The 18,315-nt window shown below is 60.9% G+C and overlaps 1 protein-coding gene across 2 annotated transcripts in view; it reads right to left on the bottom strand.

Moving 5' to 3' along the window:
• Positions 1 to 2,581: 2,581 nt before the first annotated feature.
• The window catches only part of PEPD (peptidase D), a 108,830-nt gene continuing 93,096 nt past the window's right edge, over positions 2,582 to 18,315 (bottom strand). For both annotated transcript variants that reach the window (XM_036440534.2, XM_036440535.2), the window contains 4 exons: positions 13,354 to 13,502; positions 6,712 to 6,896; positions 3,483 to 3,674; positions 2,582 to 3,067 (listed from right to left, as the gene is read on the bottom strand). In XM_036440534.2, coding sequence (XP_036296427.1) covers positions 2,930 to 3,067; positions 3,483 to 3,674; positions 6,712 to 6,896; positions 13,354 to 13,502 — 664 coding nt within the window. In that variant the 3' untranslated portion in view covers positions 2,582 to 2,929. The remainder of the gene's footprint in view (positions 3,068 to 3,482; positions 3,675 to 6,711; positions 6,897 to 13,353; positions 13,503 to 18,315) is intronic.

Raw genomic sequence — 18,315 nt, 5'->3', positions numbered from 1 at the left:
GATTTGAATGTACAATCTTGATGTCTCCAGATGACGTTCTAACCAACTGAACTCCCCGGCCATGGCCAGGAAGCCTGTGCTAATCACACAGAGGTACATGGAGATGCTCAAGTATTTATTGAATGGAGTCCCTTCCAGGGTTTTAGAAAGGCATTGGTGCTATACAGCTTTCTGAAAGGGTCTCTAATGTATTAAGTTATACAAATTTTTGCAGTGGTTGGAGGAGACATAGGAATTGGCTACCTCCTTTGGAATGTGGGGTACAGCAGGTGGCTACCGCTGGCCATCTGAGAACAGCACCTTCACAGAATGCCCTTTGACTTTCCAACCAGCTGAACCAGTCACAGCTGTATTCCCAGTGGCCCTCCTGGAAAAATCATGGAGTTACTGAGATTTCCCCTTGTTCTTTTTTGTTTACTTGCTTGATAATCAGAGAAAACATTTATATGAAATTAGAGACCCAGTGCACAAAATTCATGCATGGGGGGTGGGGTATGGGGGGGAGAGGTGTCCCTCAGCCCAGCCTGCACCTTTTCCAATCTGGGACCCCTCGAGGGGTGTCTTGACTGCCCATTTAGGGCCGATCCTACTGGGATTGGGCCTAAACAGGCAATCGGACATCCCTCTCACAATCCAGGACTGCTGGCTCCCAACTGCTCGCCTGTCTGCCTTTCTGATTGCCCCTAACTGCTTCTGCCTGCCAGCCTGATCACCCCCTAACCACTCCCCTGCCAGCCTGATTGACCCTAACTGCCCTCTCCTGCAGGCTTGGTCACCCCTAACTGCCCTCCCCTGCAAGCTTGATTGCCCCTAACTGACCTCCCAACTACCCTCCCTTGCTGGCCATCTTGTGGCAGCCAATTTGTGTCCACATGGGAGCTGCCATCTTGTGTGTTGGAGTGATGGTCAATTTGCATATTACTCTTATTAGATGGAGTTATTAGATAGGATAGAGGCCTGGTGCATGGGTGTGGGCCAGCTGGTTGGCCCTGAAGGGTGTCCTGGATTGGGGTGGGGATTCCCTTGGGGTGTGGAGTGGCCTGGGCGAGGGGCCTGTGGTGGTTTGCAGGCTGGCCATGCCCCCTGGTGACCCAAAAGGAGGCCCTGGGATCTGGGATTTATTTATCTTATATAACTGAAACTTTGAAGCCTTGAGTGGAGGCCTGGGCCTGCCAGGGAATGTGGAAAGCTTGGCTTCCTCCATTGCTGGGGGCAGCTCAAGCTTCCTGCTCTCTCTAGCTCCGTAGCTGCAGCCATTTTTGTTGGGATTTATCTTCTATTAATTGAAACTTTGTAGAGTGGAGGCCTGGGCCTGCCAGGGTGTGCGAAAAGCTTGGCTTCCTCCATTGCTGGGGAAACCCAAGCCTCCTGCTCGCTCCATGACTGCAGCCATCTTGGTTGGGTTAATTTGCATACGCACTCCTGACTGGCTGGTGGACATGGCTTGTGGGTGTAGTGAAGTGATGGTTAATTTGCATATTACTATTTTATTATATAGGATGAGCAGTTTCAGTATAAAATGTCTAAAGGAGAAAAATATATGAATCACTCAGCTAAAATTTTTAATTAAATGGTTCATTTAGACTTTTAACCTAACTTCAGCTGGTTTTATCCTGGGGGTGGGGAAAATAGAAACAGACAGCAGAATGTGTTTATCACAGGTACAGCTGGGGTAGAGAGATACAGAGCAAACTCAAACTCCTGACATTCAGAAAGGCAACCATTGCTTAACCTGCTCAATCTCACGAATAACTTAGGGAATGTAATCTGTGCAATAGCAGGACACCTTAAGAATTAGATGATATAAATCTAAGAAACAAGGTAAGTGGTTTATTGGAACTGAGATTGGCCACATCACAGACACTTTTGTGTCACTGCCATTGGAAAAGTCAATCTGTGTTAAACCCTTTGGTGACTTCTCTAAAGGGCTCCAGCTTGGGCAACAGTTTCCCACTGCATCGTGGCCTCATCTCTGATGTCTTTTCTCATTTGCCCTTCACTGGGCTTGGGAACTCCTGGGTGACAGCCCTCAGGAGACAAACCTGGAATGGTGCACAGACTGCTTCAGGGGCTGGAGAACTGGGCAAGCAGAGGCAAGGACAGGGACGCTGCCGCTGGCAGGGACCAGGCCCAGTGGCCCTGGATGGCGCAGCCTCGGAGTAGCATTTGGTCAGTGGGCTTACATTTATGGAAGATGGGTGGTTTCAGCAAAGATGAAAGGAACGAGAAAGCTCACCTTTTCACGGTGCTGCCTCTGTCTTAGGTGCTGTCACCTTTCAGATGCTGGCTTTGCTAGGATGTCCCACATGAAAAGGAAATCAAGGACAAGGGGTCTCTGCAAGTCTTACGTTTTAAATAACTGTTTTAAGTCCTCCATAATTCTGCCCATTTTGCAAAGCTAGCCGTGAGGCAGTAACTACAAAAAGGCCACCGGTTCACCTTTCGGTGTGTGCAATGGTGTGGTGTGGGACAGCTCCACGTGTGTCTGACTGACCCGAGCCCGGGGCCTCTGACCGGGTCTCAGTGAACAAGCTCATCTGCAAAGGGATGAAGGACAGAGGACACGCGCACACGAGGCCCATCTTGGGAAACTAATTGAAAATTCCATTCTGTGCATTGATTTTTGAGAAAAAAACAAAACACTGGAAATCTTTCCTGAGCAAAGGAATACAAATGACAGACACAATTTAGTGGCTATTAAAGAACAGGATTTTTTTGTAATAAGCATTTTAAGAGCCACTGTCATTTAAACAAAGTATTAACAGATTAGGGTGTGATCTTGTAGAAAATTAATGGAAGTGTTCCTCCTGGGATTCAAAGCACTATTTGGTGTGATCAAACTTCGGGGCTGGCATGTGATTTCTCAGCTCCATCTCTCGCTGCTGGCCGGCCAGTCAGCAGGCTGCCCCCCGGGCACTTCCAGCTGGCTCTACTTTGGGCCAGAGAAGGAAGTAAAGGCCTTGTCACAGCCTGCCATGCATGCTTCGATCTCCTCCACCGTGCGGGGCACACAGGTCAGCAGCTCTGTGCCACTGTCAGTCACCGCGACGTCCTCCTCGATGCGGACCTGTCAGACCAATGGACTGTTTCTGAGCTGGCCTCACGCTCAAGGTTAGAGGGCCAGCCCTGCCAGCTGAGTGGGAGAAGCCCTGTCAGGGGAATGGTCACTACTGCCCCTGACCAAAGGGGCCGGCCTCAAAGGCCTTCTGGGGACAGCAGAGAGAAAGGCTCATCCCCTGGGCCGCGTGCTCGTGCCGCCTGCCAACCCTGCCCTTGCCCTTGCCCCTGCCAGGAGGACAGGAACCCCAGGAGTGGGCAGGGGTTTGCAGAATTTCTCTCTTCTGTGAGGGCCGAGGCACCCGTGTCATGACAGACCACAGGAAAGGGAGGCCACGAGGGCTCCTGTCCTGGGACAGAGGTGACGGGCAGCAGCGGGGGGTATTCTGGGAGCGAGGACATGGGGCCCGTTGACTGCGACTCACCCCTCCAAAGCCACGGAAGCGCTGCAGAACCTCACGGTTAAAGAAGCAGGCGCGCGCCGGGTCAGCCAGGGCCTCGTCCAGGAGGGGGTCGATGAAGTAAATGCCCGGCTCCACAGTGAGCACCATGCCTGGCGCCAGGTGCCTTGCAGTGCGCAGGTTCCGCAGGCCGGGCTCATCAATGCGCTCCACGCCCTGCGGTGAGGAGGATGAGGGACACCCTAGCGAGGCTCCCCTCGGCCCACGCAGGTGCTCTGGGTGAAGGCTGGCTCCAGCCCGTGGCGGCAGCAGCGCTGTGCACAGGCACTTCAGAGGAGACCCTGTTCTCTGCACACACCCCAGATCTTAGGCCTTGCCCGTTACCCTAAGAACTGCCTGCGGGAGCCCTGTGGACACCACATGCACACACAGGCACGCGGCCCAGAGGGCGGGCTGGCTGGCTGTCCGGCGGCCCTCACCTGGGCCTTCTCCGCACCAGGGGAAAAGCCAGAGCTGTGAAGCCAAAAAAGCTCTTAAGGAGCCTGCGAGGCGGCGGGGGCTGCATCCCTTCCTTCATGAGCCCCAGAAGTGCTGGGCCCGGCCGCCCAGGCCGAGTGGGTTTTCCATGTGGCCTCCCAGGGGGAGGGACAGGTGCTGCCATCAGGACGGGCCTGCCAGCACCAGCTCTGGCGGGTATTTGCGCAAATGCACGCGTATTCCGTGTACATGGCTCTTGCCCAGACTCTTGGCTACCCAGCTCAGCCCTGGCAACGGCTCCCAGCCCTTTAGGAGGAGTGAGCAGCAGCGGCAGATGCTCCCTGCAGAGGCATCCCCTCCTCGACATGACCCAGCCTGGGCCCGTCTTCTCACCCGGGAGTCGCTGACAGGGCTGCCCGGCTGCGAGGGCAGGTGGTGCCTAAGACACTTGCAGAATTCCCCCATCCTCTCCAGGTCCCTGGGGCAAGGCCTGGGAGTGAGTGGGCAGCAAGCAAGCTTTGGTCAGGCCGTGAGCGTGCTCGGCCCAGCTCGCAGCAATCCCTGCAGCCCAGCTGCTGGAGACGGAGCTGTCACTTCTGACTGTTTGGGGGCCAAGAACATCAGACTTCAATTAATGGTTCATGTAAGGTAACCAGAAACAGGCTGGCTCGGCCTCCAAGGCTGGGCACAGCGGGGAAGGCTGTGGCCGTTTCCATGAGGCAGGGACAGTGGGACACAGAGAGACTGGCGTGCACAGCCACTCGGACCTGGCATGAGCCCTGCTGGGATGGAGGTGAGGAAGGGACACAAGGCACCGTGACCCCCGTGGGTCATGCTCTGGACACAGAAACCTCTCTGGTGGGTTGCTCAGCCACACAACACTGTTTCCCTTAAGGGGTAAGGCAGGAGGGCGGGGGACCCAGAAGGGTCCAGTCTGGAATGGCAATCCTGGTGCCAAGTGACTGGGGTTATCTCCTGCCAGAAACTGCTTGTCAGAGCTACGAGTCGGGGTCTCTGCTCCTTCCATCTGAAGTCTATGCCTGCCCTGGCTCCCCCACTCCTGTGCCTTACCTTCATGCTACCCCCAAGTGTCTGTCCCTTTTTCCACTCCAAGGTTGCCAAAGCCAGGGGCCTGGCAGAGGCCGAGACCCGCCAAGGTCATGGCCCAGCTGCCCTCAGTTGCTCTGGGCCCACGCGGAGCTGTCCCACGGACGTGCCGACAGGAGGGCCATCTGCTTGAGCTTGTCCTCAGACAGGCTTCCTTCCCCAAACATCAGGTGAGGAGAGGGAGGAATGGCAGGGATCCTGGGGGCACAGTCCACCAACCACTGCCCCTTTAGAGCATTCCTGCTCAGAGTCTGCCCTGGGGCCAAGGGGCGGCCAGAGCGGGGCTGGGAGGACAAGGCTGGGCAGAGTGCAGGGCAGATCCCTCTGGCCCAGGGGCTCCAGCCCCTTTGGAGGTGGGGGCCCTGGCTTGTGCCTGGCCCACGTGGGGTTACACCCGGGCGGAGGGCTTGACAGCGCCTCAACTTTTACTGGGCTCCGAGCAGAGCAGACCCAGATGTGTCTGCAGGCCTGAAGTAAAACAAATGACTTTTATAGGAAAAGCCATATTTTTTCCACAATGTTTATCTGTCAGAAGAATAGTCTGAGCACAAAGGGCTGCTTACTGGAAAAGATGAAAACAGTTTGCTGCCAATTTTCTCTGGTGGAAAAAAGTGCTTTGGCGACTAATGAATAATGAACCTCAGTTAACAATGTCTGGAAGGCCCTGCTCTTGGCTCCCTGCACACAATGTGATGGATAGAAATTAGGAAATTAAAACTGATTTTGTTTCTCCAAATTTAACTGTTTACACTTGAGGAAAAAATAATTGAATAATAATGCTTCTCTTGAGCAATCCCCCCTGACCCCCCCAGTCGTTCTCAGTGCTTTCAAAATACCCTGCAGCCAGCAGGCCAAGCCTAGTCTTGGCTAACTGGCTGGCGGGCCCCAGGGCGGGCACTGGTTGCACAATCAGCCCCTGCGCCGTGGGCACCGGGCCAGGCGGCAGGGCCCGGCTCGCCCCCACCCACGGGGCCGAGAGGCTGCAGCCACCTGCCGGGCAGGGCCTCCTAGGGCCCTCCGGGTGGTCCTTTCGGGGATCAGTCGGTAGGAGGTGGATGGGAAAGCCTGGCTGGGGACACCATGCAAGCCTCCCCCTTGGCCAAGGAGAGGAGGCCGCCACGGGGGGCGCTCCAGGGAGGGTCAGGGGGTCTGCTGCTGGCTTGTGAGGGCACTGGGCTCAGCTAGTCCCAGGGGAACCAGGGCCAGCCACCAGCTGGTGGAGCCCTGTCATCCCAGTCTGGATGAAGCCAGAGGCAGGAGGGCATGGCAAGTACACTGCCAGCCCCATCATTAAGACCCAGCTCCGGGGCTCCCACTGGCTGTGGGGACCCCATGCATGGCACACCGGCCACCTACCAGCCTTCAGGAAAGGCCACACCCAGTGCACCGCCCCGGCCTCTCTGCAGAATGCAGCCCCCCTCAGGCAGGTCCTATGAGGCGGCCACTGGGGGAGGCATTGCTCACAGAAACTCCCGCTTGGCCTCGGGGGTGTGGACACTGTGGCAGCAGCCTGGAACAGGACCAGCCAATAGGTGGGAGGGGAGGAGGGGCATGGGCCTTGCCTGACTCACTGCACTCCAGCCGTCTCCCAAGCCCTACCCCACCCTGGGGAGTTCGGGCTCAGCGACAGCCCACAGGCAGGCTCCTTGGGCCGCGTGTGCACACTGACCTCTGGGTAGCCTCCCACGTCGTGCACATCAATGCCCATGAGGTGGCCGAGCCCATGAGGCATGAACACGGCTCCCAGGTGGGCCTGGACCATGGCGTCGATGCTGCCGCTCAGGATGCCGATGCGGGCCAGCTCCTCCAGGTGGATGCGGTCAGCCAGGCGGTGCATGTCAGGCCACCAAACGCCTGCGGCTCAGAAGGAGGCTCAGTAAGCTGTGGAGACTGGTGGCCCGGCTAGGGCTCCCCGGGGCAAGATTTGGGGGACACAAAGCCCTCACTGGCTGTGGCGGGATGTCCTGAGGCGAGCGCAGGGGTGATGAGGCTGGGTGCCCTCCATGCAGGGCTTTGCCAGCCACAGCTCTGGAACTTAATCCCATCTTCTCCACTGGGTCCTCAGGGACAGGCTTCTGACACCCGTGGCCAGCGCCTAGACAGGCCTGCTCCCAGGCCATGCTGTCTGTCCCTCTCCCCGGCCAGCGTGTGCTTTGGGGGCCGTGGGATCTCAGCCAGATCACTGGGCATCAGAAGAAGCTGAGTGTCCCCATCAGTGGGTGTGGGGGATGGGGGCTGCAGGGAACCCCAGACAAGGCTCAGGCCCAAGTGCTGCTCAGGTTGTGGGGCCAGAAGAAGCCATGCTGGGGAGAGGAGCCCTCCTGCAGCCGCCACCCCCCTCCATGGGGCTGAACGTCTCTGGAGCCACTGTAGGAGAGCCAAGGTCTCTGGGGTGAAGGTGCAGCTGGCACAGCTTCACGGGCTGGCTGGCAGGGGTCTGTGACCCCGCCTGCTATTAGCTCTGGGTGACCATCTCTGTGGCAGCCCAAACATCCAAGCCCCAGGCTGCTAATCAAGCTCATCTTTGCCCCACATTTCTTTTCTTTTTCTTAATATATTTTTTAAATTAAATTATTATTTTTGTACATATACCATTTGCCCCACATTTCTGAGGCCAAGGCCTCTGTGGAGAGCATTCCCAGGCGCTGAGTTTCAGGGTGAGCAGGCTCTCCAGGGCTCTGGGCTCAGCCACGCCCGCATCCCCTGGGGCCTTTGGGGGCACAGCCTGGGGCTTTGGAGAAGCACGCTCAGCCCTGCCCATGGGCTCCATGGAGCCCCACCTTCAGCCTTGCCCACGGCGCTCGGCACAAGCACTACAGAGGGACCTAGGCCAGTGAAGCTCCTTACCCCTCCTCACGAGGCCGAGTTTGGGCAGGCCCCAGGACGTCCAGGGCCAGGTGGACAGGTTGGGGGCCCGCACCTTTATACTGTGCTCTGGCCACAGAGATGGTCAGTACTGGTCCATACAACCCCTTCCATGTGGCAACCCTGGCTCCCAAGACGCCCCATTCCCCCTGCCCTCACAGCTATATTCCGTTCTCTGCACAACCCATCACCATCGACCTCCGCTGCAGGAGGCAGCACTGGGATCCTGGACTGTGAGGGCTGCACTGGTCCTCGCTGGCCACGGCTGGGCCCCCAGCATCGGGCTGGGCTCAGGGCCCTGAACCTCAGAGGGCAGACGATGGCTCTTGGGGTAGAGAGAGATGGGCCATAGGCACCAGTCTCCCAGATGGGGGTTCCTCCCCTGCCAAAGACAGAGGCCCCACAGTTGGGGTCTTGGGTGGGTAAAGGCCTAGGGCTAGTCTAACCTCTTGGGTTCCTGGGATCCAGACTCAGAGCAGGTGGAGGGTAAGAGGGGGTGGGGTGGCATCCTGGCTAGTTCACATGGCAGTGGCTGCCCAGGACCCAAGGTGCAGGGAGACCAGGATCAGGACACCCAGGCCAGTCCCCGGAGACCGGGGCCTCCGTGGAGCCCAGCCCTGTTCTCCCCACCTTGGCCCACGAGGTGCCGGGATGGGGGTGGTGTCCTGGGCTCTGGGGTCCGGCTACTCGCTCTGTGGAGGGAGAGCCACCTGCACCCCCTCTGCAGCCTTTTCTAACGGTATGGCCATCTGAAACCAAGACCCGGAGCACTGATGCCAGCTCAGCTGCTCCGTGCTGTGCGACCAGGGCAAGCCGGCGCTCTGAGCCTCTGAGGCCTCCTGCGCCAGACATGCCTCATGGTGCCTGCAGAGCCGGCTGCAGAGGCACCCACCCGGGGACTGGGTCACATTGCCCGCAGACTGCCTGAGCCACCATTCACCCATCACTGTGTCCAGCCAGACCCTGGGTCTACTTTCTGTTCTCTTGTGGGCACAAGCTGGGTCTGCTTCAGCCTTGGACCACTGTTCTCCTCCAAGACAGACACCCGCACTCCCTCTCCCGCTCCCCAGGCAAGGCCACCCTGTGCCAGAAGCACACTAAGGTCTTCCCGCCTCAGGCCTGACCTGACACCCCTCATCCTTGGGGACTCAGCATCAAAGTCAGCTTCACCCTGGAGTCCTTCCCCATCCCTTTCTTCGCTGTCCCAGTGATTTCTCTCCTTGCTCCTAACCCTCAGGACAGGCCTGCTTCCCTGTTCCTCCTGTGTCCTCCAGGAGGGCGATGCCCCACCTCTGACCCTCGGGCCTGGCAGAGTGAGTGCCAGTTCAGAGGGGAATGAATGCACTGCCTGCTCTGCCCTAAGGTCTGCTCCCGTCAGAGGCTCCTAGCCTGAAAGGGCCCCAAGCAGCTCTGCACACTTGGAAGGCTGCCCTGGGCCGAGGGGCATCCTGTGTGGAGCCGATGCCCCAACCCCAGCGCAGTGCTGCTCTGCAGAAGCCTTTTCCCGGGGCCAGAGGAAAGCCCCCAGAAGCAGCCTGCCTTCGGCCCTGGCCAGCTTCCAGCGGGCGGCCTCGCAGAGGGGGTCAGGTATAAATCATGCTCGCGCTGGCAGCTCGGCTCCTCTCCGGTCTTCGTGGCCCCTGTGGGGCCGGACGTGTGGGCCCAGGCGGTCCCCACGGCGCCTCCAGTCTTCCTCGCCTGCGGGCCCTCGGGGAAGGCCTCGTACACGGCGCTCTTGGCCGGGAGTGAGTGCTGCCTGTGTGTGGTTAGGGTTGTGACAGTGACTAAACCTCCAGCAACTTGGCCCAGTGTCTGGCCCGGATGGTGTTACGACATCCGTGGCCAGGCCAAGGGTCCCTGAAGTGTGTGGAGGCTGCTGTGTGTGTGTGTGGGGGGGGGCACAGATGGAGGGGGTCCCCACCGCCAAGGCCCGGCCCACAGTTCGAGGCCCAGGCCTGACTCCTGGGCTCCCTGCGCCTCAGAGCTCACAGGCCCCTCGGAGCCCCCACAGCCCAGCCCGAAGCCATCAGAGGTCCCCCACACCTGCTCATACTGGGGACACCACGTTGGGGGGTCACACTGCAGAGACAGGTGCCATCTGCCTCCAGCACACACCAAATCTTGTCCTGTTGTCCCAAACCTCTCCCGAATCTGAAGCCCCCGCCCCCCCCTACCCCCTCCTGCTTCCTTCCCCTCCCCACCCCGCACCCTGCCTAAGGCGGAGACACCAAGGCCGCCTCTTTAGAACACAGGTCAGATGGGGCCAGTCCGTGCCCCGAGGACAGAGCCCCACCTTCCTCAGCCCAGCTTCCGTCTCCAGCCTCACCCCCCTCCACTCTGGGCCAACAGCACCGAGAGCTGTGTCTTCCACTGCTGCTTCCTTAGCGGGGACCACCCCTCCAAGGGTCCTTCCTTCCAGACTCACCCCATTCCTCCTGCGGCCTCTGCTGAACCTCTCCAGGAAGCCCTCCCAGACTGCCCTCTCACAGCACACTGGCAGTGCCCTGGTTACAGCCTCTGAGCGCTGAGAGGGCAGGACCTGTGCCTGCTCCATGCCAGGCACACGTGTGGCCTGTGTACGAGCCCCAGCCGTCTTCGTGGCTCTCTTGCAGCCAGTGCTGTCACCTCAGGGCCCAGGGTTTGGATGTGCACCCCCCCCCACTCCTGTGCACTCAGACCCCAGGAACCTCTAGGTCTGTGCCCTGTCACTGCCTGTGGGCTCAGAGGGTCCAGCCCCCAGTATGTACGCAGAGCAGCCCCAGGTCACCAGCTGGTCTCTGTGCCCACCTGGCCCCCCTCAGACCACACCTTGCCCTGATGGGCTGGGAGCCGGCTGGGCCTTCTGCTGGGGCTGGTTCCCAGAGCCTCAGCGGCATCCATCACAGCCTTGGGGCCTCCTGCCCGGAGTGTGACGGCCTGGGGGCTCAGAGGCCCTGAGCCAAGAGCCCCCCTGCCCCGCTCCTCAGCTGCATCCTCGCAGGCTCTTCCAGACAGAGAGCTCACTTCACGCTAAGACAATGGCCCTCCAGGGATGATGCATGAGCCAGGCCCTGGGGGGTGCAGGAGGGGAGGCGTAGGGCAGGGGTCCCGAGGCAGGCCCTGTGGGCTGCAGGGAGCTGCCTGGCAGGCTAAGCTGGCCCCAGGATGAGGGCCTCCAGCCTACCCCCCTCAAACCCCTGCCTCTGCCAGAATCTCTGGGGACCCCCTCTCTGCCGAAGGGCAGGATAGTGTGTGCCCGAGTTGCAGGCGCCTGGCTGCTGAGTTGAACGCGGATGTCTTGCTCAGTGTCCTCGTGGTCCCCCCTCCCTCTGGCAGAGCGCCCCGCAGGAGTAAATGAGGCCAGGGTGGGCGGAACTCACCGCTGTCCTATAGCAAGCAGAGGGCTTCTGAGGCCAGAACACCACACAGGCCCAGAGACAGCCCTCCTGCCAGAGGGCACCTGTGGTCTGGGTGGTGCGCTGTCCCCCCACCTCTGTCAGCTGACCCCCACGTTCCTTGCCATCTTTAAGGAGAGGCCTGCTAAGGAGAGTCCAACCCCTGCCCCTGCCCCTGCCCCTGCCCCTCTGAGGGAAACAGCCCGCAAAGGTGCCTGACCACAGGCCACGGGAGCCACGTGGGCTGGCACAGCTCCCGGTGCCCTTCCCACGGGCCACTGCGGCTCTAACAGCATCCTCTCCTGTTGTCTGGCCCTCTCGGCGCCAAAGCACTTCCCACCGGCAACCAGAACCTGACAACCAGAACCTGGCTCCAGGGCAGAGCCAGAAGTGGGGCAGCTACACGCATGCACGCACACGCACGCACGCACACACGTACAGGCTGTGCGTGGGATGACAGAGGGGTTGCTCCTACAAACCATGGAGGGCCCAGAGCCCAGTGCGTGGTCTGCACCACCCGTGTGGGAGCCGGGGGAGGGCTCAGGAGGGGGGCCCTGTAGCTCCAGGCCAGGGTGACCAGGGTGGGTGTGAACAAGGAGGGTGAGGGAGGTGCACTGGGTGCTGGGAGTGGGAGGGGAGGCTGCACTGGGCATTTGAAGGAAATCTCAGTGCTCTGAGGTGCCTGGAGGGGCTGGGTCTGCCGAACAGCCCAGGCAAACGCTTGCACTGCACCTGAGATGCTTACATAAATGACTGATGCTGAACTCACCCCTGGGGTAAAGGAGGGGTGTGAAGAGAGGAGACAAGCACTTGGGGGGGGGGGGGCTGCTGCACAGAGGCCGTGTTTACAGGCAGTGGGGGGCGGGGTGCATGCCGGTTTAAAGGTCAGAGTATGGAAAGGTCACAGCAAGCACTTGCTTCTCCCTCAGCCCCTGACTCAGTGGTCCGCCTGCACCTCCTCCGTGGACTTGAAGCACTGCCTCCTTCCCCTCATGGGGGCCCGCCGCCCCATCCTGCACTTGTCTTCACAGCGGTCCCCCGGGAACCGCCCCGCAGTAATGAGGACAAACTGCTGCTTTTTAAACAATTAGCACAGATGCTGTTTGCTTACGCAGCTGCTAAGCCAGGCAAGTCCCGTCAACATCGTCCCCCACAGAAGCTCACGTTTCGGTTTCCTTGTCTTTCTTTGGGACATTTCTGAGCTCCTGACCCTGGGACTCATCTGATCACCAAGCTCTGTTCTCGTTGGACAAGTGAGGGTGTGGATGGGGCCTGGCTCCCCAGCTTCTAACGAGGGGGGAGGAGGGCTCCAGGGCAGGCAGGGCCCCCCTCACAGTGCGCTCCTCGGAGACAGTTGCTGGGGGCCCTCAAAAGCAGGACTCGGCTGTAGGTCACCCCAGCAGCTGCCTGTGGGCCGCAGGGGCTGTGGTGCTGGCCGGCAGGAAGCCCAGGGGGGCGTTCACACTTGGGCTCAAGATCTCTTCTCCTCTTTCCTTTTTAAAATGAAGTCTCCTCAGAGGGGTGCAAGCTAACTGCCACAGCCCCACTCAACTGAGCATGAGCTGAGTCTGGCCTTCAAGGCCTGTCACGGCCAAGCCCCCATGGCCCCACAGCCTCTGCCTATTTCCTTGAATACCGAGGGACGCTTGGTGCCCGCCAGACCCAGCTGCAGCTGCTGGCCCTGGGCAAGAGGGCACTGCACGCTCAGCCAGGTGCCAGTGCCCAGACCTGGCCCCGCCCCGCCTGCTGGAGCCCCGCCTGCTGGAACTCGGCGCTGGGACAAGGCAGGGAACGTGCTGACACCCAGTGGCCGGGCGGGCAGGGGGTGTGCAGGAGGTCAGAGGGCACAAGGGGCGTCCTAGGCTGAGCTGGCTTGTGGTTCTGTTTCTGCGCGGCCGCCAGGCCCCTGTTCTGACACCACCTGCGCCTTCTGGCTGCTCATCGAGGCAGAGATGGACTCCCCATGTCAAGTGTTAGACCTGCTTCTCTGTGGTGCCCCACCTCAGAGCGCGGGGCCAGGCATACTGCCGCCTCCACGTCACGCCAGGGGGTCCTCCGGGGCCCCTGCTCACCCGGCTTCATGGAGCTCATGACGGCCCGGCAGCTCCGCAGCACCGCCTGGTAGATGGCCTTCTGGTCCTGGGTGAACTTGCCGTTGGCAGGGAAGGAGCACGTGATGTCGGAAGCGAAGCAGTAGTACTCGCCGCCCATGTCAAACAGGCTGTGGGAGAGAGGGCATGAGGCCACGTGTGCTCGCCCTGCCCATCGCTTCCTGCCCACCTGGCGGTCAAGGGCAGCAGCAGGAGGCCTCCTAGCCCAGTGTCTTCTCACAGTGCACGAGCAGCAAAGGAGCCCTGCCCGTCCCGGGACCTCTGACCCCAGAGCAGGAAGACCCTGTGCACCCGCTGCCCTCCAGCACCTCTGCTGCCCAGGCCACTGGATGCTCAGCTGTGGAGACTCACTTGGAGAATGAAGGAGGAAGAAAGCTGTCCCCAGGACCCCTCCACCACCTGGCCTCCATGTGAACATCCCACAGACCCTCCCAGGACTGCCCTGCTCCCGGCACGGGGCGTGGCTGCAGCCAAGAGGCAATGCACATGGCTGCACAGGCCCTTAGGACGCATGCACCTGTCTGACAAGGAATGGACTGAGATGCACCACCTGCCGCCGCAGGCTCCGGCGTCTCAGTGAAAACCCGGCCAACAGGTCTGCGTCAGCTCCGGCCAGAGTGCGACCCTCTCCCTGCTGGGACGGGGCGATGTGCTCTGCAGGGCCCGGCAGAGGAGAGCCACCCCGCCCAGCAGGGTCTTCCCGGGGCCTGGCCAGCCGCACACCACCTTGGGGCAGAGCCCCAGCGTTCCCAGGGGCAGAGTGGGCACAGCAGGCCGGAGCGAAGGAGTGAAGAGAGAGAGGAGGGATGAGGCCTACAGCTGCAGCACGAGCCAGCAGTGGCAGGTCGGCTGGGACAGATGGGCCGGCTGCTGAGTCAGGAGAACAGGCCGCGATGACCTGCCCTCTGGACATCCAGTGACAGGGCCCTGGTGCCCCGACATCAGGAGAGGGCCAAGCCGCGCTCCCACACCCTGGCTGCCAGACTGTGCACACAGGCTCCGGCCTCAGGACCCTCCCCCTGCACAGTGTGGGGGGACAGAACACACAGGGGCTGTTGGGTCCAGGCATGGCTCCCACTGGGCCCCCAGGCTGACTAGGGCCCCGGATGGAAGGAGGAAGGCGCTCAAACAGATCCCCCTTCCCATCTTGTCCCACCGGAGCACTCGGCAGGCTGCTCAAGGCAAGCACAGGGTGGGCGCCCACCAGCCCTCACCCTTCACAGGGTCAGGACCACGCTGAGGGACATGGTTTGGCCCAGGCCTGAGACTGCTGCGTCTTCAGGCCAGCGGACCACAGAGCCAGGTGGGCTGAGATGAAGGGGCTGGGGTGCGTGACTGGCTGGAGCCACTCAGCTTGGGGCCTGGCTGCCCACTCCCCGTGGGGGCCGGTCTGCAGCCACACATATTCTGGGAGCCGAAGTGAGCGCAGGAGCAGAGCCGTGCCTTCACTCCTACCAGGGCCTCTCACCGAAACCCAAATTCTAAAGGTCAACACCGCCGCCCAACAAATGTCCTAAAAGCTGCCTGTCTTTGGGGGTCTCTACCCCATAGCCCACATGGTGTGACAGGCAGCACCAAAACAGAATTTTAAAGGAAAAAACCGAATGCTCAGGATCCCTGGGTATTTTGCTGGAATACAGAGTTCCTAGCTGGGCACTCTTTAATCTCCCGTCTTTTTCCAATTGCAAAACACCACCAGCAGTGTCAACAGTGCAAAAAGCACCAGATAACACCTCAGGTGACTCAGGGGTGGGGAAGAGCCCCCAGCAGCATAGCAGGGAACTGTGGGCTAGGTCAAAGTCACAGGTGCGAGGGGGCCCTGGGCCTCACTCGAGGTGACCCCCCCATGCCGGTGTGGGAGCGGATGGTAAGACAGAGGCCCTGACAGAAACGCCCAGCCACCTGCTCCCCAGGAGACTGTAGATGCCACAGGGCTGGGCCAGCTGCTCCCTGCGGGTCGACTCCTGCCCAGGGCTCACTCCCCCAGGGCTGGCCGGGAAGATAGGCACATCTTTCCTCTAAACTACTGAGGCCCTGAGTGGGGGGCATCAGCTGAGAGACCAGCCCTTGGCCCTCAGAGCCTCAGTGTTCCCGCCTTTAAGATGGGGACAGCCACAGTGCTGCAGGCTCGTGTCCTCTGGGGCCAGCGTGCAGGCAGGCATGGGACTGAGCTGCACGGGGCCCTGGGCCAGTGTCACCCGGGAGCAGAGCATTTTCATCCGGGTTCCTTGGAGGCAACGAAGGAAAATGGTTTGCGGCTTGTTGTTCAGAACAGGCAGGAATGGCCTGAGGAAGACAGTCAGGAGCGTGGGGGACACAGATGCTGGGGCCACCACATCAGAGGGCGCCCTGCAGCAGCACCCCGGGCACGGAGCTCAGAGGAAACAGAAATCGCACTATTTAAAAAACCAGGAAAGCCCACAGAGCACAGACGCTACGGCTTCTAACAGCGAACGAGACTTCCCAGGCGGACAAGGCGACTCTGCTCAACAACCCAAGGAACACGCGGTGGCGGGTGCCTGGGGGGACTCGGCCGGCCTGGCTTTGTCACTGAGATTCTCCAAGGCCTCGGCTGCATTTTTTTTTGTTTTAAAATCATCCACTTTCTGGAGAAGGAAGTGCACAAGCAGCCGGCAGCTCCATCCTGCCCCGCGATGCGCAAGCACGGGGCTCAAGTCTATTTTCGTGCTCTCAGTTCCCTATCTTTCTGCTTAAAAAAAAAAGCAACCCCCCCCCCCCCCCCCCCTCCACCCGGAGTTCCTGCACACATAAGTTATTCAGCTTCAAGCCATTCTGGAGCCCAGGGATGAAAGCCATCTCTTTTATAAATCATCTCCCGCCAACTCCTCTGTGTCCACTTCATCCGTCCTCTAACCAAGCTGACGATGGAGAATTCAGTCATTCTTTGGCTCAGCCGAGGACGCAGGGCCCTCCTCCCTGGCTGCCTGGAGACACCACCAGGAACCCTACCACCCTTGGCTGCGGGAGGGTGTGTGATAATGTAAGACATCTGGGGGATACTCCGTCTCCAAGCACACGCTGGCCTCCCTCCTCGCATGTGTTCAGTGGCTTCTATTTCTGGCTGGGATGCGAGGCTCTGTCTTCCGCTGGCTCCTCCCGGGCAGCTCCATGCCCGGGCTACCTGCCACCACAGGCCCACCCAGCCCCTCCCCGGCCCCTCGGCGCCCTCGGTCCCTCTGCAGGGACCAGCCAGCCCACAGGCAGGCGGCCTGCAAGCGGACTTGGCCGGGGATGAGGCTGGGAAGGCGGCAGTGCTTACACAGGGCCGCTCCGCACTCGGTGTGCAGCTTCACGTTAACCTCCCAGGTTGTGGCCGACACTCGCCACCTCTCACCCAAGACGGATGGGTGCACGCACACACCCAGCTCCGAGGGCAGGAGCATTCCAGACCCCGACGTGCGGCCACCCACTGTGCGTCCGAGGCCAGGCCAGGGGATTTCTGAGCAGCAGGAAACCCTCACTTCCCTTCAGACCTTAGCGTGAGACAGAAAGGAAGGCACACCGGTCACTTCCAGCTTATGTGCCGCAGCGGGCAGCCCCTCCAGGGGCCCCTGAGCTGGCCGCCCACTCCAGCCAGACGCTCCGAGTGCCAAGCCTGGTGTGCCGGGCGGCAAAGACCATCGCTGGAGTCCTGAGGTTCCTCTGGGCCGCAGGCTGGCCGCCAGGCAGACCTCTCCCCGGTACCTTCGGGCATCCCCGCTCCCCGACCCAGCCTCGCGAGAGTGCCCCCGAGGGCAGGAAGGCAGGAAAGCCAGGCAGCAGCTCCCCGGCCAGCCATCCCAGCTCACTGGGGGCAAGAGCTGGCGCGGCTAGGGCCTCCTGTGTGTCTGCTCTACGGGGACAGGGCAGGAGCGGAGCAGCGATGCGGCCAGTCCCCGGGAAGGACCTGCAGGCACCGGGCCTGGTGTGTGGGTGGGACCCAGCGGCTGCCCCCCAGGGCTGGCTGCCCGGCGGCCGTGGGGCGGGGGCTGGGGAGGGAGCGGCCGTGGGGGCGGCAGTGAGTCGGCGTCACGCGCGCGGCACATGCCGCGCTTCACTTTTCGGTCAGCGTGTCCCGTGGTGTCTGGGCCGAGCGTTCACGCTGGCCTGTGAGGTCATCTGAGTGGGGTGTGGGTATGAAGCAAACAGGAAGGTGGGGGGGCCTGGGCTGGGCTTGGCCTGGCACCAGGGAGCAGGCCTGGGGGTGACGCTCATCCTATAAAGCCCACTGGGGCACCAGGTGCCTCCTTCCCCAGCCCCTGGCCATCGGGGAGGAGCCCCCAGCCCCGACATGCATGTCCGCAGGCCACAGTGTGCAGACACCAGCAGACAGGCCCAGCGGCCTGCAGGGTGATGGATGTCTGTGACGGAGACGCGGGCTGCTGTCCACAGACGGGGGGCAAGCTGAGGGTGACCTTGCAGAGCAGTTTCAGCTAATGCCCAGGCCACATAAAAGCCGTGGAATTAGCAGGGAACGGACTTGAGAGAGGCAGCAGGAAGGAGCCAGCTGGTAGCAGCGCTATGAGCAGGAAGAGGGTAGCCGGTTGGGAAAAGAGCCTGCCCTGGCCATGACCCCTCATCTGCCGGAGGAAAGGACAGGGCAGCTGGCAGAGGAGGGCTCTGATGCCACCTCAGCGCGGGATGTGCCACGGGCAGCGGGAGGAGCAGTACATACAAGCGACCGGGGTTCGGGGTCTTCAAGGGCGGACACCGGCAGCTCTCACACATCTGGGCAGAGTGAAGTGGGGCTTTGGTGGACATGAGCGGTGTCCCCCTCTTCACGGGTCAGCAGGGCAAGGCGTGTGAGAGCTGGGGCTTCAGGCTGCCCATAATCGGGGAAGGAGACAGATGGGGCCCTAGTCCCCAACAGGGCTGGAGCGGGAAAGGCTGGGGCAGGTCTCTTCCCCTAACTGGGCTGGCCGC

The sequence above is a fragment of the Pipistrellus kuhlii genome, unplaced genomic scaffold (genome assembly GCF_014108245.1).
Source record: "Pipistrellus kuhlii isolate mPipKuh1 unplaced genomic scaffold, mPipKuh1.p scaffold_m20_p_17, whole genome shotgun sequence".
Taxonomy (NCBI): Eukaryota; Metazoa; Chordata; class Mammalia; order Chiroptera; family Vespertilionidae; genus Pipistrellus; species Pipistrellus kuhlii.
This window is presented reverse-complemented; position numbering and strand designations above follow the sequence as displayed.